This window comes from Artemia franciscana, chromosome 10, assembly GCF_032884065.1.
Source record: "Artemia franciscana chromosome 10, ASM3288406v1, whole genome shotgun sequence".
Lineage (NCBI taxonomy): Eukaryota > Metazoa > Arthropoda > Branchiopoda > Anostraca > Artemiidae > Artemia > Artemia franciscana.
Genome location: NC_088872.1, coordinates 9,903,476 through 9,924,846, shown reverse-complemented (window position 1 = coordinate 9,924,846; position 21,371 = coordinate 9,903,476). Strand labels below are relative to the sequence as shown.

The following is a 21,371-nucleotide window of genomic DNA, read 5'->3' as shown; positions in this document are numbered from 1 at the left end:
GGCGGCAATGAAACCCTGTCTCGCAGTTTGCGGATATGGGCCAGACGCAGTAATCTCATTCAAAATAACAGACAAGGGCTTTGAGAGAAAGTCACTGAAAGCACAAAGAAGACGAAACGGGATATCTAAAGGGCAGACACTTGTTTTTCGCAATTTTTCAAGTTCCAATTTTTCAGAGGATTCAGGTAGGTTGAAATCAATCAGGTCTAGACTCCTACACACAACTTTTTTTTTTTACCTCGGAATACCAATTTTTTACTTTATTGGTAAACAATTTTTTGACCTTGTTCTTGTAGTAGGATCGGGCAGATTTACGTATTTCCTTTTTAATTGCTTTTCTTAGTTTATTAGCTTCATCCAGTTTACCATTTCTGGAGAGATTTAATTTTTCTCTAATTAACGCTTTTATGGGTTGACCAATGAATGGTTTGTTACTGGAGCGCTTTTTATATCTGTTTTCTGGGAAGGAAATAGATATTTATCGTTTAGCTTTTTGTGAAAGGTAGTGATTTTTTCATTTTATCATGTGAATTATAAATATTGGACCAATCCTCAGACTCAGCCACGTTCCAAAAGAAAGAAGGCCAGCATTTTGAAGGGGCGGAAAGAGCCATAAGCTACTAGAATGTATGCTTACAGTTAAGAGAGGGGAACGAGAGGAGGGATATTTATAACTCCCACCCACTGGAGGCAAAGCTGAGGTGGGACTCTAAAAACTATTCACGTTAGTTAGAATGACATCTAGAGAGGTTCCCTAGTTGTTGGTATTTTAACTATTTGCAAAACTTTTAGAGAGGAAAAAATTGAATCCATCTTAAGTTTCATTGGCATCACAAAAAGTCCGGCGTTTGGGTACTTATATATAACAAAATTAGCGCTGGTCTGCAATTGCTGGATATTTTGGTGTGGCGAGTAATAGAAGACAGCTCTTGCAATAATATTATAGGGAAGGGGAGTTCTTCAGGTTTATTACTTAGCCAAAGGATTTCATCGTACTCAGATAAATTAGGAACAGGAATAATTTTAGGGAAAAGGTTACATTTAGTAAAATACATGACACCACCTCCTTTTTTTCAAGTGGGTGATCAAGAGGATGGACCTTAATAAACTGTGAATAATTTGACAAACGAAGAGACCTTTGGACATGAGACTATACCTCTGTAACAGCTATAACGTCAATTTGATTTAATTCTGATAGCACTTTGAGTGCAGTAAGTTAATCTAAATTAAGTCTTTTGGCGTGAGTGATTAAAATTTTTGGAAACTTCCAGCTACTGGGGGAACGTGACAGTCGTTGAGTCTCATTCCTGGGGTGGGTTTTAAAATTTGGCTAATATTTACCACTTAGGAACCAGGAGGTTGTGCATATGCACAAAGTTGCTTCGCGTAGATCATATTGGAAGATCGGGACACAAAGAATGTACAGAAGGTATAGGTGTAGAATCACCGATTGGTTTAAAGCAACAGAAGGTAGGGTTGGATGCACAATACGCCCGACCAATAAAAGTTTCTCTCTTATTGCAGTTTGAAGCCACCAGGTTGTATGCAAATTTTAGTAAACGAATACAGAAATTCTTAGTAATTTTATAAATATCACTAACAATAAATTGTTCTAGAACAGCAAACGATTCTTTCAGAAGTAAATAAGACCAAGTCCGTGTTTACATTTTTTAAGTTTAGCAGAAAAGCATTATAAGAACAGTCCAGGACAATTTCCATTAAGAAATGGCAAAAAATTTCTTCTCAGCAGTTGATTAGGGGATTAGAAGCTGTGAATATTCTTTTTAAATTTTCTTTGCTAAAGAATAGGAACAAAAAGGGAAATGCATAGTGGTTTTATACATCACTAACCGACAAATCGTGGTTGAATTGCACATGAGTCTTTGAGAAGCAAATACGATCAAGCCCATATTTTACATTTTTTTTACGGTTTAGCGAAAAAAGTTGTGTTCAAACTCTAGCACAATATACACCAAGAAATGGCAACAATTTTTTCCCGGGACAAAATTGGGGGATTGACACTGTAAAAGGCCACAAATCTTCTTTTTGAATTTTCCTTACTAACAAAAAGAGAAACGTTTAGTGGTTTTATATGAATCACTAACCTATAAATCGTAGTTCATCTGAACCCTTTTGTGTCAGAAGCAAATGCGATCAAGTCCTTGTTTTACATTTGTCTTAGGGGTTAGCAAAGAAGCATTATAAGCACGCTCCTACACAATATACGGCAAGAAATGGCTACAATTTTCTTCCCAGTAAATATCTGATGCATTGATTCCAGAGACACTGTGAACCTTTGAATCACAGTGGTACAAATTTGGCTCAGATCACAAACCAAACAGTAAAAAACAAAATTAAAACCAAAAACTATATTAATGAATATATATTTTTATTAATTCCCAAAAATTACCCCTTATCCCAAAATAAATGCATTCTTCTGAGTTTGGCTTTTTAATTCCCCTCTTCAATAATGTTTCATAACCAATTTTCTTAACGCCCTAAACTCCATTGACCAGATGGACGTTTATTATATTTGTACCATATAATCTAAAGTACCAATGATATTCTTTTAGACTAGGCCTTATCGACTCCAAGAATTTCACGGACTGTTATCGCCCTATTGCCATAGAGAAGGTATCGCTTGACCCAGTTTGGTACTGAACAACATCGGTTTATCCATGTTTACCGATAGGCCTTTCGCCGAACTAACAGTTAGTCTACAGAGCATTGAACCTTATTTCTACTAGTCAGTTTATTGGCTGACATTGCCTGCCATATTCCTACGTAATTGAAACAAAAGGGTGTAGCATCGAATTCCAAAGGACCCCAGTTTCCGGTCAAAGGTACTCACCCTGGAATGGCATATTCCTACTCAATATTCTGGGGCTATCTGGCTGCCTTTGTATTTTGGCTGCCAAATTTGTGCCACTGAGATCCTTTGGTTAAAATTTGTTTGCTATTTGGCTTGTGATCTTAGCCAAATTTGTACCACTGCAATCCTTTGGTTTGAATTTTTTGCTGTTTGGCTTGTGATCTTAGCCAAATTTGTGCCACTGTGATCCTTTGGTTTGAATTTTTTGCTGTTTGGCTTGTGATCTTAGCCAAATTTGTGCCACTGTGATCCTTTGGTTTGAATTTTTCGCTGTTTGGCTTGTAATATTGGCCGAATTTGTGCCATTGTGATCCTTTGGTTTGAATTTTTTGCTGTTTGGCTTGTGATCTTAGCCAAATTTGTGCCACTGTGATCCTTTGGTTTGAATTTTTTGCTGTTTGGCTTGTGATCTTGGCCAAATTTGTGCCACTGCAATCCTTTGGTTTGAATTTTTTTCTGTTTGGCTTGTGATCTTAGCCAAATTTGTGCCACTGTGATCCTTTGTTTTGAATTTTTTGCTGTTTGGCTTGTGATCTTAGCCAAATTTGTGCCACTGTGATCCTTTGGTTTGAATTTTTCGCTGTTTGGCTTGTGATCTTAGCCAAATTTGGATAAAAATACTCATAGACGGGTTTTTTGGAAGGAAGGCGTTTTCGCTTTTTTCAGCCAAAGAGGCAGAACTACAAGCACGTTCGAAGTTGTAAAGTTGTATAAACGTACGACTGATCAACCGACAATACAATTTATTGCTAGAAACTGGTTTGTATACCAAATGATAGGAAGCTCAAGGGAGCCGGGATAGCGATAAAATGCTACACAGTCGTGTTGTGTCAACAGGTTTTAATTGTAATTTTCAAAGTGAAAGAAGTATTTCAGACAAACTTTTGAGCTCCTAAAATGGAATCCCCACGAAGAAGAAACACAGATGATTTTTCTTTTCATCATCATCATCATTTTATTTATAACCCATCACAAAAAAATGGGCAGGGCTCAGAAAAGACTTAGTAAAAATCAAGAAACAAAAGAAAGGAAAGCATACTTTGACAACTTAGAATATGGTACAAACAGAAATGACCAAAGACGGAAAGACTCCTGGCGTTCAGTAGAAAAATCACGAATAACTTCCCCAATAACCACAATAACCACAACTTCAATAACCACCATTATTTCAATAACCACATTATAATTACCACAATACAACCAAAATTAATCCTCAATAACCACAGCTATATTTATCAATCGATTTGTTGTAATTGTAACGAAATTTATTTTTGTCTGAAACTACAGGTTATCGTATTTTGTATATTTCACTTGGTTACAATAAAAAGAAATTGAAACAACCAGATAAAAAAAACAATTGTACTTTTTAAAATGTTATGTCATCATTTCTTTTTCCGTTATCAAAAAGACAATAAAAACAAACAAATAATGGTTGTGTGACTTCGTTAGACTTTATTTCCACCCTCAAAAAGAGACGTATTTTCACAGTAAATTGGTTTCTAGGTGGCAGCATTAACTAAGACCCAATAACGGACGAACCTTGCCAAATAGTAACCAAAGTTATCCCATTTAAAGATCTCGATGATCTTTACTAGAAGTACTTTACTGATCTTTACTAACATAGAAGTTCATTCCAGAAGTTACTCAACTATACAATAATTAGTTGTTCTTTTGTTCCAAAACACTAAGTGACCTAATGTTTTGATCCACCTGGATTATTGTAATTATAAGTCCCTTTGCTTAGTATGAGTAAATTCAGGGATAGATTTGTTGTTGTCTCGGATTTTTTCAATGAAAGTAGCAATATATAAATCATGACAATTAATTATAATTGGCTACTGGAACACACACTGTGACTATCTTATGAAGCATAACGAAGATAATTTTGTAAACCACATTGGCCTACCATCACAAAAAAAGAGAATGAAAGCCAAAATGGGGTTTTATAAGGCCTATGAAAATACTGGATGATACAAAAACGGATATTTCGAGAAGACAACTGCTTCTTTTCTTCAGCAATATTTGAGAAAGTCCCCCCGAAAAACCCCATTCACATCTTCTGAGCAAAAATTGGAAACGACTTAGACCAAAAAAAGAGAATAAAACTAATAAAAAGACACAAATGAAACAAAAACCCAAATTGGAGAAATTACAAAGGTATCAATGCAGATAAAAAAACAGGTAAAAAAAAAATGAAAACAAAAAACCCAAATCAGAAAAGGTCAGCCACTCATCCAACATCTAACGACTAGAGAAGCTTTCAATTAAAATAAACAAGCAACCTGTTATTTAATTTTGCGTTGGTAGCCTTTTAATTCTTTCAATTTGAGTTTTTGTTTGATTTTGATATCCACGGTGTTTGATTTTGTTTATTTATTTATTTATTCTCTCTTTCTATTCTAAATCGCTCACGTTTTCGCTCAGAAAGCGTAAATTATATTTTTGACGACTTTCTCTAATAGTGCTGAAGAAGGGAAATAGTTATCTTCTCGAAATGTCTGTTTCCGTTACATCCAGTATTTTTGTTGCCCTTATAAAACCCCGTTTTCGCTTTTCTTCTTTTTTTTCTGATATTAAACCCATTTTGTCATTTAGCTACTTTCATGTCCCAATCTAGATGATTCTAACAGAAAATTAAATAAAATTAAAAAGCTTTTTTCAACTGAAAGTATGGTGCAACATCAAATCTAATAACGAACAGAAATTATTAATTATATGAGGGGGGCTGCCCCCTTCTCGACACATCACTCTTTACACGAAAGCTTGTCTGAACTTTAACAAAAGTTTATTATTCTAATTAAACGGACGTTGTGTTTCAGGAGTCGTTTGGGACAAAAAGTTAAGGTTTAGCGTAAAGAGTGAGGTACTAAGAAGGGGATAGCCCCCCTCATATAATTAATGATTTCTGCTCGTTTTAAGTTTTGATGTAGCACCCATTTTGTCATTTAGCTACTTTCGTGTCCCGATCTAGATGATTCTAACAGAAAATTAAATAAAATTAAAAAGCTTTTTTTTTCAACTGAAAGTAAGGTGCAACATCAAAACTTAAAACGAACAGAAATTATTAATTATATGGGAGGGCTGCTCCCTTCTCAATACATAGCTCTTTATGTTAAAGTTCTTCTGAACTTTAACAGAAGCTTATTATTCTAATTAAACGGCCGTTGTGTCTCAGGAGTCGTTCGGGACAAAAAGTCAAACTTTAGCGTAAAGAGTGAGGTACTGAGAAGGGGACAGTCCCCCTCATATAAATAACATCTATATGATTTCTGTTCGTTTTAATTTTTGATACTGTTCCTTACTTTCAGTTGAAAAACAACTTTTTTTTATTAAATGTCTGATTGTTTTAAAATAATGATGGGAAATCAGGCTCCATGGAAAATTCCCCCTCCCTACGGACAACACGTCCATGAAAAGCTATTCCCGGGTAAATCCCCATCTCCCGCCAGGAAAAATCCTCCTAGACTAGGGCTTCTTAAACTATGGGTCGCGACCCCATTTGGGGTCGCGTAGCAAAATTATGGGGTCGTGAGTGGTAAAAATACAATTTAACATAAAATGTTGTTTAAGTTGTAAAATTATTGTTATAAAGAAAGTAACAATCATCGTAGATAAATATATAATAAAATCTTCTGGTTCGGAAAGACATTTCTATTCCGCATTTCCGCATTCCGCATTTCAACAGCATTTCTATTCCAATCATTATAATATCTTGCATAAATTTACTGTAAAACGGAAAATGTTATAGAAATTTATAAAAAAAAATGTAGATTTATTTTTGTCAATCTCTTAAAACCGAAATAATCTGAAACCGAAACCGAAAACAGATGCTGCAAGAGCGATGACGGGCAGAAATATTGGTTTTAAATAATTTTTTGCAGGCTGTTCATTATGATCATATAGCTTTTACTCATTGCCTTACTCACCAAGTGGCAGCAGCAAAAAAAAGCACCAAAATTGAACGATGTGCTTCAGGATGCTTTTAAGGTCATACATTTTGTTAAGAGCCATGCCCTTAACAGTCGCTTATTTTCAAATATCTGTAAGGATACAGATTCCAACTACACAACTTTGTTATTACATGCAGAAGTAAGATGGTTGTTAAGAGGCCAAAGTTTGAAAAGATTATTCTTATTAAAGGACGAGATCGAAATATTTTTAACTGAAAGAAAATGTGAATTTGCTGCTTTTTTTCAGAATGACTTCTGGCTATCCAAGATGTGTTATTTGTCAGATATTTTTGTGAAGTTTAACGATCTTAACTTGTCTCTTCAAGGTAAAAATTGGGATATAATTACTTCAAACGATAAAATTGAAAGTTTTATTAAAAAGATCAGCATTTCGAAAAGTAGGGTCGAAAAAAATTCATTCGAAATATTTTCCAGTATCGACAATTTTGTAATTGAGGAAATTCATTGTAAAACTTTTATTGCAAAAACTATTGTAGATCACTTAAAAGCACTAGAAATACAGTTCCGGACATATTTTATATTAGATATTGATTTACAAAAAAAAAGTTTGGATTCAAAAGCCGTTTTGGATTGCCTTAAATGAGATTGATCGTCTGCCACTTAAAGCTCAAGAGAAATTTGCTGAGTTTTCGTGTGACTCAAACTACAATTCCAAAAAAAACCCTTGACTGAATTCTGGTTCGGAACTAGAACTGAATTTCCCACAATCGCCGATATGGCGTTGAATGTACTTCTGCCATTCAACACCACATATTTATGTGAAGTTACTTTCTCAGCTTTAACACACATTAAATCCCAATATCGTTCAGCGATAAAAAATGTTGAAGAGGTCTTACATCCAGCAGTTTCAAACATTACGCCAAGATTTGATTTGTTATGCAATAAAAACAGGCACAGCCGTCTCATTAAATTTTTAACGTAAACTTTAATATAATATTTACCACGCAACTACTTGGATATATTCGAGAGAATTAACACGGTCAGAACCCATTTTTGTTTTTGAAACTATAATAAAAACATTTCTATAACATTTTGTGCAAATTTCAATTTTAGACTTTTATATGTTTCAAAACGAATTCTAAATTTATATATTTTCATATGCGTATATAATTAATTTATTTTTCTTTTATATTTGTTGGGGTCGTTAAAAAACTCGCAATCATAAATGGGGTTGGGAATTACAAAAGTTTAAGAAGCCCTGGCCTAGATAACTCCATTCTAGCTGAAAATTCACCCCAAGGAATTTCTTGCGGACGGTTCCAGGTGAAAATTTTTTCTTAGCGTCCTCTCATTTGGAAAAAAACTTTCATTTGAAAAGATTGTTTTAAATTTTTTCCGGAAATCTCCTCCTTTGTGGAGGGGAATCCCACAAATACCCCCCCCCCCCCACCTAGTAGAAAGTTGCTCCGAAAAAAAATCCCTCTGGAGAATGTATCCCGTTGAAAATCCCTCCTACTACGGAAAGATACTCTAGGTAACTCCAACCCGGTAAAAATTTTCCCCCATACAATTTTCGTTGACATCTCCAAATGTAAAATTGAGTCGGCAAAGAGAAAGTAAGACCAATAAAAAGAAATTCGTATAGGAATTCCGGCAAATTCCCACAATGTAAAATTCCACCTGTGAAATTCCCAGCAGAAAATCCCCCCCCTTCCACTCGAAAAATGTATGCATACTTCCCAATAACAAATGCTATATGTAAACATTGGGCAAATTTTATAACTTAAAGAACTTTTCCCTGCGGCTGGGGGAGGGGGATTCATGTTATCTCCAAAGGTATAGTTACTTTTCAGCTATGCTAAACGAAATGGCCACCTCAATTTTTTGATCAGACAACTCTGATGAAAAAAGGGGGGAAGGGGTCTAGTTACCCTCCAATATGTTGGTAACTTAAAAAAAGCTCTAGAACTTTTACGTTCAGATCGAATAAGCCCATTCCCGATATTCTAGGACTATTAGTTCAATGTGATCACCCGTGGGGAAAACAAACAAACAAAAGAAAAAAAACAACAACAAATAATTCTCCAGGCAAAAATTACAGAAGTCCACACATTTGCAGATGGGAGCTTGAAACTTCTACAATAGAGTTTTTTGATGCACTGAACCTAATGATGTGATTTTTATTAGGATCCCTTGATGTTTAGGGGGCATTTTCTCCCTTTTTTGAAAATCAGGTACATTGTTTCAGACGCGTAGCTTTCTATGGGTGACATTAAACTTAATGAATTTTATATATTTGGAATCAATAGAACAAGCCAATTCTTTTGATATATCTATTGATATCAAAATTCCGTTATTAGAGTTTATTTTGATATATCTATTGATATCAAAATTCCGTTATTTAGAGTTAGCAAATGGTAACTATTGAGCCTTGTCGCTCCTCACTTACAGTTTGTTACCACAAACTGTTTGACTGGCTAATTTAGTTAAACAATTCGTTCTTTGTTCTGCTACGACTAATTCTGGATAGTTCTTTAGACATTATATTTGTTTGAAATACCTTGAGAATCGTTAGTAAAGTGTAAATAGTCATCATTAATTAATTTGCCTATGTTTTATTTATGACATTTTTAACAAACCTTACTAATCAAAAATGTCAAAATGTTCATGTTTAACACTTGAAAATATTTGTATCTATTTCCCCCGCCAATAATAAATTTGATACTCTCGATACATATTAAAAGAAAATAAAACTTCCTTCATGAAAAGCAATTGGTAATACTAAAACTTTAAAATGGTGGAAATTAACCAATATAAGAAGCAGTCTGTATCACAAACGAACAAAAATTACCCTGGATGGAGAAAATCAAACCCAGAAATAAAAGACAATACAATAAAAGAAAACTAAATATGTCCATATATGCCTAGGTATATGTATATATGCATCATGCATTAGGCGTATTACCGAATATGGATCCTAATTATTTACAGAGGCCCTTATACAGAGGCCATAGTCTGCAAATTAACATAGCCACAGCAAATTAACATTAACACAAAATGTGTACTTTCAGAAGGATTTTGACTACATCTTAATAAGTTTAAACGTTCAATTTTAATCCATATTTTACAAAATTAAACTTGTCTAAATTATTATAAATATAGTTAAATAATCAATATTATTATGATTAAAATTAGTAAAAGTGGAATATTGAAGTATCATAAAAGCAAATAGTTAAATTAGTAAATGAAATATTTAATTAAATTAAATAGGAATAAATTAATTTTTTAATAATTTACGTAAATTAAACCTAAGCTTTTTGTGTAGTTCTGCTGAGTATTGCTTCACTCTGAGTGAAGCTAGTAGTTTTTGCTTCATATTTATCTGCATGCTAATTGGTTACTTATCATTATTGTTTCCATACTTTATTGATGTATTAATTTACATGCAAATACCTATGTTAAAAAATTAGGAAAAATATATAAAAAATACAAATAACTTTTAGTTAACCCAATTCACATTCTATTGCACTCAAAACGAATTTTCTAAAGCTACCATACACCTCTAATTAATGAACTGTCAATGTTAATTAAATTGAAACATCAATTTAAGTTTATAATAGGTTTAAGCAGACGAATATCCTAAGTATATAACAAAGATATGTTAGGATAGCTTACCAACAATAAAGGAGAGGGGCTTCTACGGTTTCCAGGGAAATAAATTGGTAGGCTGCAGCCACACACCTAATATGTATATCTCTTCGGAAATAAGGATTTCCTGTAAATTAGGTTGAGTGTGTTGTCTGTCAATTTACTGGCTGAGCAGTTGTAGGAAGTCTTCAATCTCATTAGCTAAGGTAGGTTAAATGTCAATAAAATGTGTATAGTGTTTAGAATCTTCATAAATAATCATGCATAGACAGATATACAGAAATAGACATACGATAGACATACATAAATAGATACACGTAAATAGACATACTGAAATAGATACATGTAAATAGACATATAGAAATAGATACATGTAAATAGACATACAGAAATAGATATACGTAAATAGACATACAGAAATAGATACATGTAAATGGACATACAGAAATAGACATACGTAAATAGACATACAGAAATAGATACATGTAAATAGACATACAGAAATAGATATATGTAAATAGACATACAGAAATAGATACATGTAAATAGACATACAGAAATAGACATACGTAAATAGACATACAGAAAGTAAGCATGAATGAAGAAGAAGATGAATAAAGAATATAAGCCATGGACGTACGTAAAGGGAAGGGGGGCTGAAAATTTATCAGGTTCAAAATCTCCAGATTCTCATAATTGTCCCTTTTAACTTCATATACTATTTTCAATTCCTTTTTCAATTTTCATGAAAATCGCCTGTTCTGATTTTTTTCTGTAATCCTTCTCCCCCCTCACACCCCAACAAATTTTCATGTGAATGCCTTATAAAATTAGCCAAAAATATTAATTTTTAACAATATTCGCTCAAAAATAAACCTAAGGGTCGTTCAGAAAAATTGCCACACCACTTGCTATAAATAAAGAAGATTAGGCCCGTCCCAATCTCCTAACAGAGGGTGATAGAAACCTTATTACTACGTACATGAAACCACCATCTAGTGTTTGGTAATCTTGTTCCTTTTCTATTCTATCCTAAAATTTTGCATATTTGTCTTTTTGATGTGCTTTAAAATGTTGGGGATGGTGAAGGAAGCAGAAATAAATCACTAGTAGGCCCACCAGCTTAAATTCAGCTTAGCTGCTTAACCTGCCAAAATTTACCCAAGCTAACCTATGTCTTCTTTGTGTAGGCCGGGTTTGTTAGTATTTAACCCTTATATTCCAGATTGCATCGCTAAACATCCAATTTCTTTATGTTTTCTATTATCTTTGGTCAAGATGCGAAAAAAATGGGCTCTGGAGAAAGGGGCTCTGGAGAAAGGGGCTCGGCTTGACAGACGGAACAGTGGGCTATAGTTACGCTAGATTGTTAGTGCTGATAACTGTTCTTAATTCCTATCTTCCCATGTTACACCTCTCATGATCCGACTCATATAAACTTTCGATTCTCTTTGGATCATAATTCTGCTAGACGTATACATAGCGACTAAGACCACTGTAATAGTTAAGAGGGTTCTGACAACCAGAGCTCCCCCTCTGCCCCCCCCCCAAAAAAAAACAACAACAACACAACATCCTGACTTTATATGGGGAATTATGAAATAATTTATTAGAAATAAGAAAACTGGGCATCTACCCTCACTCCATCTCCTTAGAAAAAACCTTAGCTGAACAAATTACTATCAAACAGTTCATTGGAACGCGCTGTAAGTAACGAAAAACTCCTTCTAGTAGTAATCAAAATTCTAAAGGAGTCTTAATAACGACACAAATATCAAAACAATTGAATTCTTATGGTGATTCCAAAAAATACACCATCAAATCCAACATGTCAGAGAACCTTAAAAAAGTAGTTTCAAGACCCTATCTACAAAAATGTGAAATTTTGTATCTTGTTCCGAGAAAATTCGTCACGAACGGGTGTTCTTCTGTCTTATTGTTTTGTTTGCTCTTCCCCAGGCGTAACCGTGTCGAAGATGAGCCCCTATAAAAATGGGGTAGGGTTCAATCAAACAGAAAGTGAAAGTTCTAGTGCCTTTTTTAAAAAGCAAAAGAGATCGTACCACAACAACGTGGTCTTTCTTTCCGTTTAGTGGTGCAAAATAACAATTTCTGAACGCAGAGGCTAAAAATGCAGCCAAGCGAAAATTATGACTTAACCCATCGATTTAGAATTTTTAAAAAGCTGTATATTCAGCTCTTTTATTTCAGAGGCCATTACTGTGCGGCAGTGTATTTGTTCCTTAAGCTACATGCTCTAAAAATAAACGGTTAATATATACTATAATTTCATGATTCATTTAACTGAGTTCATATATTTGAGGCTTCATAAAATTTAGCTATAGTGGTGGACAGTGGCACATCAGGTACTCAGGGAAGGCTAGTAGATCTTTCTGTGAGCAGGGGTGGGGGTGAATTTCCGAGATGGATGTTTTAGGTCCATATCTTCTAGAGGTCCACTCGCAATGAGATTTTACTAAAAATGGGATTTAGCTAGCACTAATTTTAGCCAATCAGATGTTTCATAGAATCTTCTTATTGGCTATAAAATTCTCAGGAAAATTCCGGTTGGCTCAAATTAACTCTAGCTAAATCTTGGTATTAGTAACATGTTATTGAGAATGGGCCTTAACCTTCATTTAGCATTCAGATAAACGTAGAAGTTTATGGCAAGGGGGAGGTTTTGATTTTCCGCTTTGTCTCCCTTCATTCTGAGGAATATTTTTAAACTAAGCCTTTATTAAGTGTGCTATGTGGTAATACTATTACTACTACTAACAACTCACCGCAGCACCAGGCAGCCTAAGGCCAACACAGCTATACACGCTCCTTCTCCATCCCAATCGGATGGAGCTCCCATCTTATACGCGGTAATAACTCCCATCTTATTTTAAAACTATCTTAGATTTAACAATAAAAGATTGCTTTCGAATGCCTACCTGAAAAGAAGGGACGGGGAGGGTGGATCACCTCTAAAAAGAATCTGTGCGAAGAACTTCCCTTGAAAACTGAAACAACGATGATCCCGAATTTTGTTTTTAGTTTTTTCATACCCATCCCCTTAGAAATATTTTAAACGGTGTGCTTTTCTGGGAATGATCATCATTAAAGATGACCGAAGTATTGCTGTACACATATTAAACCTAATTTAAAGGGGTATGGGTGTCAAATCTCCCTCATATTTAATTGAACCCTGAAGCAAACACTGCAACAACTAACTCTACTTGAAAAGTGACCATTGTTAACAGTCAAATCAAAGCTCTAAAAACCAAAGTTTAGCTTACAATTTTTCCAACCTACAAGGTAGTCTCTGAGGGGATGAAAACCCTCTTTTGTTGCAAAAATAATAGTCTATTTAAGAATACCCTATACTTTTTTGAAAAGCAAATACAAGTAGATGTCCCCTTTATCTAGAAGTATTGTTACGGAAAACCTAGCACTGAATTTTAAGTAAAAGAGTGAGAATTTAAGACATGATAGCACGCCCATTCCTAATTAGGATAACCCGGGATATGGTATTAAAAATGAACAGGAATTAAATTGAAAGAAGGAGTGTTTTAAAGTGAAAGTAAACAGTGATATTAAAATTTAAAACAAACAAAATATACTCCATATGTTAAGGCGGGGTGGGGGAGAGGGTTTCCCCATCATTAGTCCCCAGTCTTTAAGAGAAAGACTTCCTCTCTTCCTCCAATGCTTTGAGAATGAATCCATTGTCAGAAGGACTATTGGAATAAGATAAAAAGTATTCTTCACAATATTTCACGAACGAAAAAGCACATTTGCTTCCAACAATAAAATGCTCAAGCTCAAATGTTTTAAAGGCAATTGGGAAATAAAACTTCCACTTGTCCATTATCCACGTTGTTCAGCTCTTAAAAATGCTTTCAGCAAAACAAAATCAACTTTAATGTAAAGAGCAGGGGGCTGGGGGGCAATCCCCCTCAAATAAGGAATAATTTCTGTTCGTTCTAAATTTTAATGTTGCTCTTTACTTTCATTTTGAAAAAAAAATGTAATTTAACTGCCACTAAAAGATCAATGAACTTGATATTTCAGTATGAAATGAGAACGATATAAGATATTTACTTTTTTTATATGCAGAAAATTACTAAGAAGGATTGGGCACTGGTTCTTGTTATTCTTTTCCTAGAATATTATACTTATTTTCTCCGACAGGGATCTTACACCTCAATGAATAGCTAATTTCTTTTGAATTAACACTATGAAACTATTTGAGTAAAACACTATCAAACTTTAGTGCAAACAGTGGGGGTTTAAGGAAGGAGGGGCAGACCCCCCATATCTGGAATAATTTCTGTTGGTTTTAAATTTTAATGCCGCTCTCCGCTTTCATTTGAATAAACTTGCCTTTCAAAATTAACATCAAGTAAAAGACAGACGAATTGATAATCCCGTCTGAAAGGAAAAAAAAATGATTTTTTTTTTATTTGAGGAAAATTACTAAGAAGCATTGGGCACTGACCCTTGTTATTTTTTTCTCAAGCGTCTTAGATTTATTAGCTACGAAAGGGATTTTACACCTCACCGAAAAACTAATTTCTTTCGAATTAACTCAAGGAAGTTTATACATTCTAGAATCACTTAAGCCTACATCAATGAGCAATGAAAACAGAAACTTCTGCGTCGTATTTAATCTTCAGTTTCAACCATTTTCTTGTTTTTGCTTTTTGAAAAGCTCTTATAAGAACGTAGAAACTTACTTGAAGACTAAATAGGCTACATGAGAAAATGGACGTATGTTATGTTTAAGTACATTGCAAGATAAATATTTTGGTCTGATATTGAATGTTCAACAGGTTGAACAGGAAATTTTTTACTATAATGACAATTAAAACTAAACTCAAAATACCTGTTATTAGTTACAATTAATCACAATAACTTACATTAATACTGGAACACGAGAGACAACAACTTAAGTAATTTTGGTTTTTCTTCTTTTATTAATGTATTCGTTTTCTTATATAATTATTTTTTTAATTTTTTATTCAGTAATTATTATCTCTTTTTTTATTATTCTTTATTTGTGTTTATTTCAGTGATGGTTGGGTTATGTGTATAATTAAGAAAAATATGTACTGGTTGCGTTTTTTAAGTATATTTGTGCTGTAACCAGTCGTCAAGCCGGCATGACTTATTTTTGGTAAAGTTGTTGAATCCTTGAAAAATCATTGAAAAATTGAAAAAAAAGTAATTACTTGCCTTACTTTTGAGATTTTCCCAAAATTGAGATATCAATGCCCAGCGAAACTGAATGCAGTTATAGTTAGAAAACATTTTATCAACAGGCTAAAAACCCAGATTGGAACCTAATTTCATCGATTACATTTAGTTTGCTGTCTGCTAGAACCGCCCATACGCGCAGCGGCGTAGTGGGCTAAAATTTCTGCACCAGCAGGTATATGAATGTAATATTTTTACGGTACAAGGAGAAACATTTAATTACCACGAGGTATTGAACGCATTAATATGCATTTAGCGTTTAATATGCTATAAGGAGGCTAAAGATTTAATTCTAATTGAGTAAATAAAATTGAAAAAGTAAAATTCTTTTGATAAATAAATAAAATTTAAAATTTGAAAAGCTTAATATATGTTTTCATTTCAATGCTGTAATAACTGGAAAAGAGAATATTTGTTATATAATTTGCTTTCAGTGAAGCGTCAATGACGCGTTAGGCTTTATATTTTTAAAGTTAGGAAAGGAGGCAGTAGCTAAATTCTTGTTTGTAGTGAAAATAAATTTGTCGTGAACGGTCTTAGGAAGAAACAAGGTTAAACTAAATATTTGATTCATAATGATGTCAACCGCTGGAAAGCCAATCAGCTCAAAATTTCATTTTACTGTAATTTCATTTTTTATTTTCAATGATGTAATAAGTACGTAAGAAAATGTTTGTAATAAATGCCATTTTCAGGAAAGTGCCAATGACGCAGTAAGTTTGAGACTTTCACAGTTAGGGAAGGAGAAAATACCCGTACTCTTCTTTGAATTGATTTTTATTCGTTTCAATCTTGATTCGCATTTTTGATCAAAGCTTTAATCGTTTTAAAGATTATTTATTGGCTTAAGTACATGATGTATGTTTGTTTGCTGTGATTATTTATTTAGTTTCTGTGCGTTTTGGGTTTCATTTATGCCACAATAGTAAAATATTTGTGTTCGTTTTAAGCTTGATTTGCATGTTTAATTTTAGCTGAACTCGGTTCAAGATTATTTATTCATTTATATTAATGCAACAAAGAATAAACCGAAAGCAATACGAAACCGGAAGAATGAAACAACAAGAACAGTGCAAGAAGAGATAAAAAAAAACTAGAAACAACATTTTTTTAAAAAGAAAACGAAAAACAATTGACTCACCTCCCTCTCCCGCACAAAAAAGTAAACCAAATGTATTTAAGCTATTCCAATCCCATCCGGACAATAAGAGTTCAGTCTAATCCAGGTTAGATTTTAATTACTTTTAGTTTTATTGAAAAGTAATTCTAAATTACCCCTTCTTTTCTTCACCTGATTAGTTGCAATTCCTTTTTTCTTATTGTTAGACGGTTCTGTTCTTTTCTGGTTTTTATCGGCATTGAGCATGCCGCGTTTGACGCATCTAAAGATATTAGATCCTTTTTTTATCTTTTGATGTCCTTTTTCCGTGGCCGGCGTTCACCCCCCTCCGGAAAATACACCCTGCAGAAAATAGCCCCCCACGGAAATACCCGCATCCTCCCGAAAACAAACACAAAAATACCAACCATCACTGGAAAATATTACCCCCATGCAGCTGGCTGGTCTCCAATCCCTCTGGACTTCAAAAGAAGAACTAGAGCTTTCAATTTCTGATCTAATGATTAAATTCCAAAGTTTCTTTTACCTCAAGGTGGAGGTATGGATAAGGAAGGGGCGATTCCCCTCTTGTACGGAAAATTTTTTACTCATTTTGGGGTTTAATGTTATTCTTTACTTTCATAATAACAGCGTAGACCAGAAATATACCCTGAAATCATAAGGGAGTAGATATCAATTTCACATTTTTGATGCATTTTTGAAAGTTTCTTTCGTACCCCCCCCCCCCCTAAAAAAAACTTTTGCTGGCTTTTTGTAGGAAAACTTTTCACGGAGCAGATTACCGGCATGATTTTAAAAACAATCAAAAATTAAAGTTTTTTTCAAATGAAAGTGCGCAAGAAACATTTTTCACCTGAGATCGTGCGCAAGAAAGTTTCTGGGCGGAATTTTCAGCTAGAATGGAATTGTCTTGGGAAATTTCCCTGGGTGGGGGAGGAGTATTTTTACGTGAAAAGAGCTTTCCACGGTGGAGTTTTTCCGTAGGGGAAGGAATTTTCATGGAGGAGAGCCAGATTTCCCCGTATTATTTGAGAACGGTTAGAAATTAAATCTTAAAACAAAAATTATTTTTTAACTGAAAGTAAGGAGCAACATCAAAACTTAAAATGGACTGAAATTCTTACGTATATTTTAGTATATAGTATACGTATATAGTTTGGTACAATTTAGGATATAGTATACACATACTTTTAATTAATCATGTTTTGAATTTTTGTCCCAATTCTTTAAAAGCGACTCCTGAAACATAATGGCCCTTTAAAAAGAAAAATTTTAAAAGTTTTTTTTTTAATTTCCAATCATTAGTTGTGAAAGAGTGTCGGTGGGTGTAGAGTGGGGACAGGGGACGGTGCCTGAAACCATCTTGAGGGAGCCGAATTTTCCGGCATGATCTGATTAAAAATCGGAAATTAAAATTTAGAAAAATAACTTTTTTTTCAGCTGAAAGTACAGAAAAACATTGAAAAAGACAAAAAATTAGTCAATATATGATGTGGGCTGAATCCTTCTAAATCCCTTGCTGTTTAAATTAAAGTTTCTATTGCTTTGACAAAGCTTTAATTCTATTTAAGTGGTCCCAATGTTTGTGGAGTCGTTCTTAAAGAATTGAGAGAAAAAAGTCAAAATTCAGTATAAAGAAAGAGGGGCTTAAGAGGGGGAAGCTCCCTCATATATGGGAAAATTTTTATTTATTTGGAGTTTTAACACGGGTTCTTACTTTTAGTTAAAAAACTTGTTTTTTCTGCTAAAATTTCATTAACTTGTTAATTTTATGAAAGCGTTACTGTATTGAATTTTTAAAATAGTTTAATAACAAATACCAACGTGAAATTTTGTTGTTGTTTTTTTCCAGGAGGACCGTATTGAAATAATGCTCCTAGAAGATCTGGAGAGGGTTTTCAGGAACAGTTGAATACTTTTCAGGAACAATTGAATACTAAACTGGAGCGTTTGAAATTTGACAAGGCGGAAGATGGATGGAATAATTTCTTAAGGGCGTTTACTGAAACACTAGGGCCATTTAATTAGAAAAGAAAGCTTTTTAAAAGCGCTAACAGCTTTAACGTAAAGAACAAGGCAATAAGGAGGGGACAACCCTTTATATACGGAATAAATCTCCCAAAATTAATATGCAAATTTTGTTTTAATTTTTCGTGTAGGGTGAGTCAAATTCGAATCTGCATTAGTTGAAAAACGTTCAGAAATTGAATTGAAAAACAAGTTGTTTTACTGAAAGTAAGGAGCGAAATTAAACTTAAAACAAACAGAAATTATTTAGTATGTAAAAGGGACCATCCCCTCGTAAACGCCTCGCTTTTTACACTAAAGTTTTCATTGTTTTAAAATTAGAGTTGTGACAAAGAGTTTTGACTATAGTGCAAAGAGCGAGGTGCTGAGAAGAAAACAACCCTTTCATATACGGAATAATTTCTGTTCGTTTGAAGTTTTAGTGTTGCTCCTTACTTTCAGTTAAAAAAAAAACTTGTTAGTTTTAGTTAATTTGAAAAAGAAAAACCTATTGCCTATTGCTTAAGCATATCATTTGTCATGGTGGAGTAAACAGGCATTTTTCGGGAAGGCAAATTTTATGTGGTAGGAGTGGGGATTCCCCCTCTCCAATGCTTGGCTTTTTACGCTAAAGTAGGACTTTGTATCCTAATCCTTTACGAACAACAAGTTAAACAGACGGTTCATTAAATTAGAATAAGAAGCTTTTTCAAATTCTAAATAACGTTAGCGTGAACAACGAAGTATTATGGAGGGGGTGTCCTCCTCATGGTTTTAGGAATTGAACCCCCCTTGGAAAATATCCCCCTCGGAAAGAACCCTCCCCCCGCAGAAAATACCCCCTGGAAAATGCCCCCTCCACGTGGAAAATAAGGCTTTCCTAAATTGAAAATTTATTTGATTTTTTTCCGGAGGGGGAAGGAATTTTGGTACCTTTGTATTATGCTTCACTCACTCAAGTTTACGCTGGGTAAAACTCGAGAACAAAATGGTTTCTTCGTTGGTTTCTTTCAGCTTAGCGCGAAGAGAGATAAAGACAAGTGACAGAATAGATCATGTATTTAATGAATTATGTTGCGAAGACCTTTATCTTAAAAGAGATACTAGGAAGCCCAATTCCTAATTTTCACCTCGGGAGCTGAGTAAAATTCAAAATAAATTTTTTTTTAGCAAGGTGCAGAAATTCCTATAAAATAACTAAACTTACGAAATGGTTGGATAATTTTGTTTTATTCAGACACCCCCATATTTTAGGCTCTACCTCAGGACAGCAATTTGTGAACTGGTAAATTTGTCATTAGTGAATACTCATAAGAGTTAGGTGTGTTTCCACCATCACAACTTTTTATAATAATTATCTGTTGTCTCGCGGAAAAAAGTGCTACTTAATACAAATTTGTTGCTAATGAATCACAGAAACATATGAATTGACTGGTAACCATAAAAAGCATAAATTAGCATGAAATCCAATGTTAAAAGATTTTAAAACACCATTTTAAACTTCAAAATGAGCATGAATATAAAATTAAATACTTTCAATTCCAAAGTCGTCTACAGTTATTTCCTAAATGACAGAGTTTGCACATCTTAGGTTATTATTCGAATTTTGAATTTAATGCACACAATTCGTCAACAATTTTATCCAACAGAGTTACAAATTGTTCAAAAGTTTAATAAGAACAGGTACTAGCAATTTTCTGTTGGCTCACAAAAATACAGGTCTTACTAAGATTGTTCTGAAGATTTTTGTTTAATAGAAACCAAAATATTTGATTTTACCTCTGAAGTTTTTCCTTATTTTTCAGAGATTGGAACGGGAACGGCGCGACATCGAAGGGAACACTATCATGGGGAATTTAGCAGCATATTCTGCAGAGCGTCTACCTGGAAGAGATCGACCTCACCGACCAATGCTATCGATCCTGAATCCACTGGATGTCCTTCGTCAACGATTATTAATAGAAATGAATCGTCGTCGATTACAAATGCAAGCAAAAGAAAACAGGAAGCTACTAGATAATATAGGCAGAAGACGTAAAAGGGAGACAGGAGAGGTCCTATGGGGGGTTTAACCGTAGTTTTGCTGTTTACTCATAAATAAATTGATATATTCCGTTTTGTGCTCGGTTTGCCAGTATTTAAAGGAGAAATCTCGACCGATCTTGGCCATATACATCTAGTCACAGTGTTTTTAATTTTATTTTCTTTACAATAAATACAAGGTTTATTCAGTGACTTCATATCATCATTCCTTTTTCAAATTAAGGCTCAGCAAACATGCAGGTTTCAGCAACGTGCAGCAAGGTATGATAGGGAAATCGTCCAAGTGTCCACAGCTAACTGAAGAACAAATTATTCCAGAGCTGAAGGCCTAGCAGAATCCCAGGCATTTGACTCCCTGGTCAATTCTTTTTCCGGGGCGGCAACTCGGTCAAAGACAAAGTTATCAGTTTTCTTCGTTGCTTCAACTAGATAAACATGAGAAGGTTGAACTTAAGGGGTTTCTCGCTCAAGATTACGATTAGGCGCAGGCTATCCTTAGCAATTCTTCTTGTAATTATTTGCGCAA

General features: G+C 34.1%; 1 protein-coding gene across 3 annotated transcripts in view; it reads left to right on the top strand.

Moving 5' to 3' along the window:
* LOC136031762 (uncharacterized) overlaps positions 1–21,037 on the top strand; it is a 59,021-nt gene extending 37,984 nt beyond the window's left edge. For all 3 annotated transcript variants that reach the window (XM_065711496.1, XM_065711497.1, XM_065711495.1), the window contains exon 3: positions 20,608–21,037. In XM_065711496.1, the coding sequence (XP_065567568.1) occupies positions 20,608–20,874 (267 nt within the window). In that variant the 3' untranslated portion in view covers positions 20,875–21,037. The remainder of the gene's footprint in view (positions 1–20,607) is intronic.
* Positions 21,038–21,371: the final 334 nt, after the last annotated feature.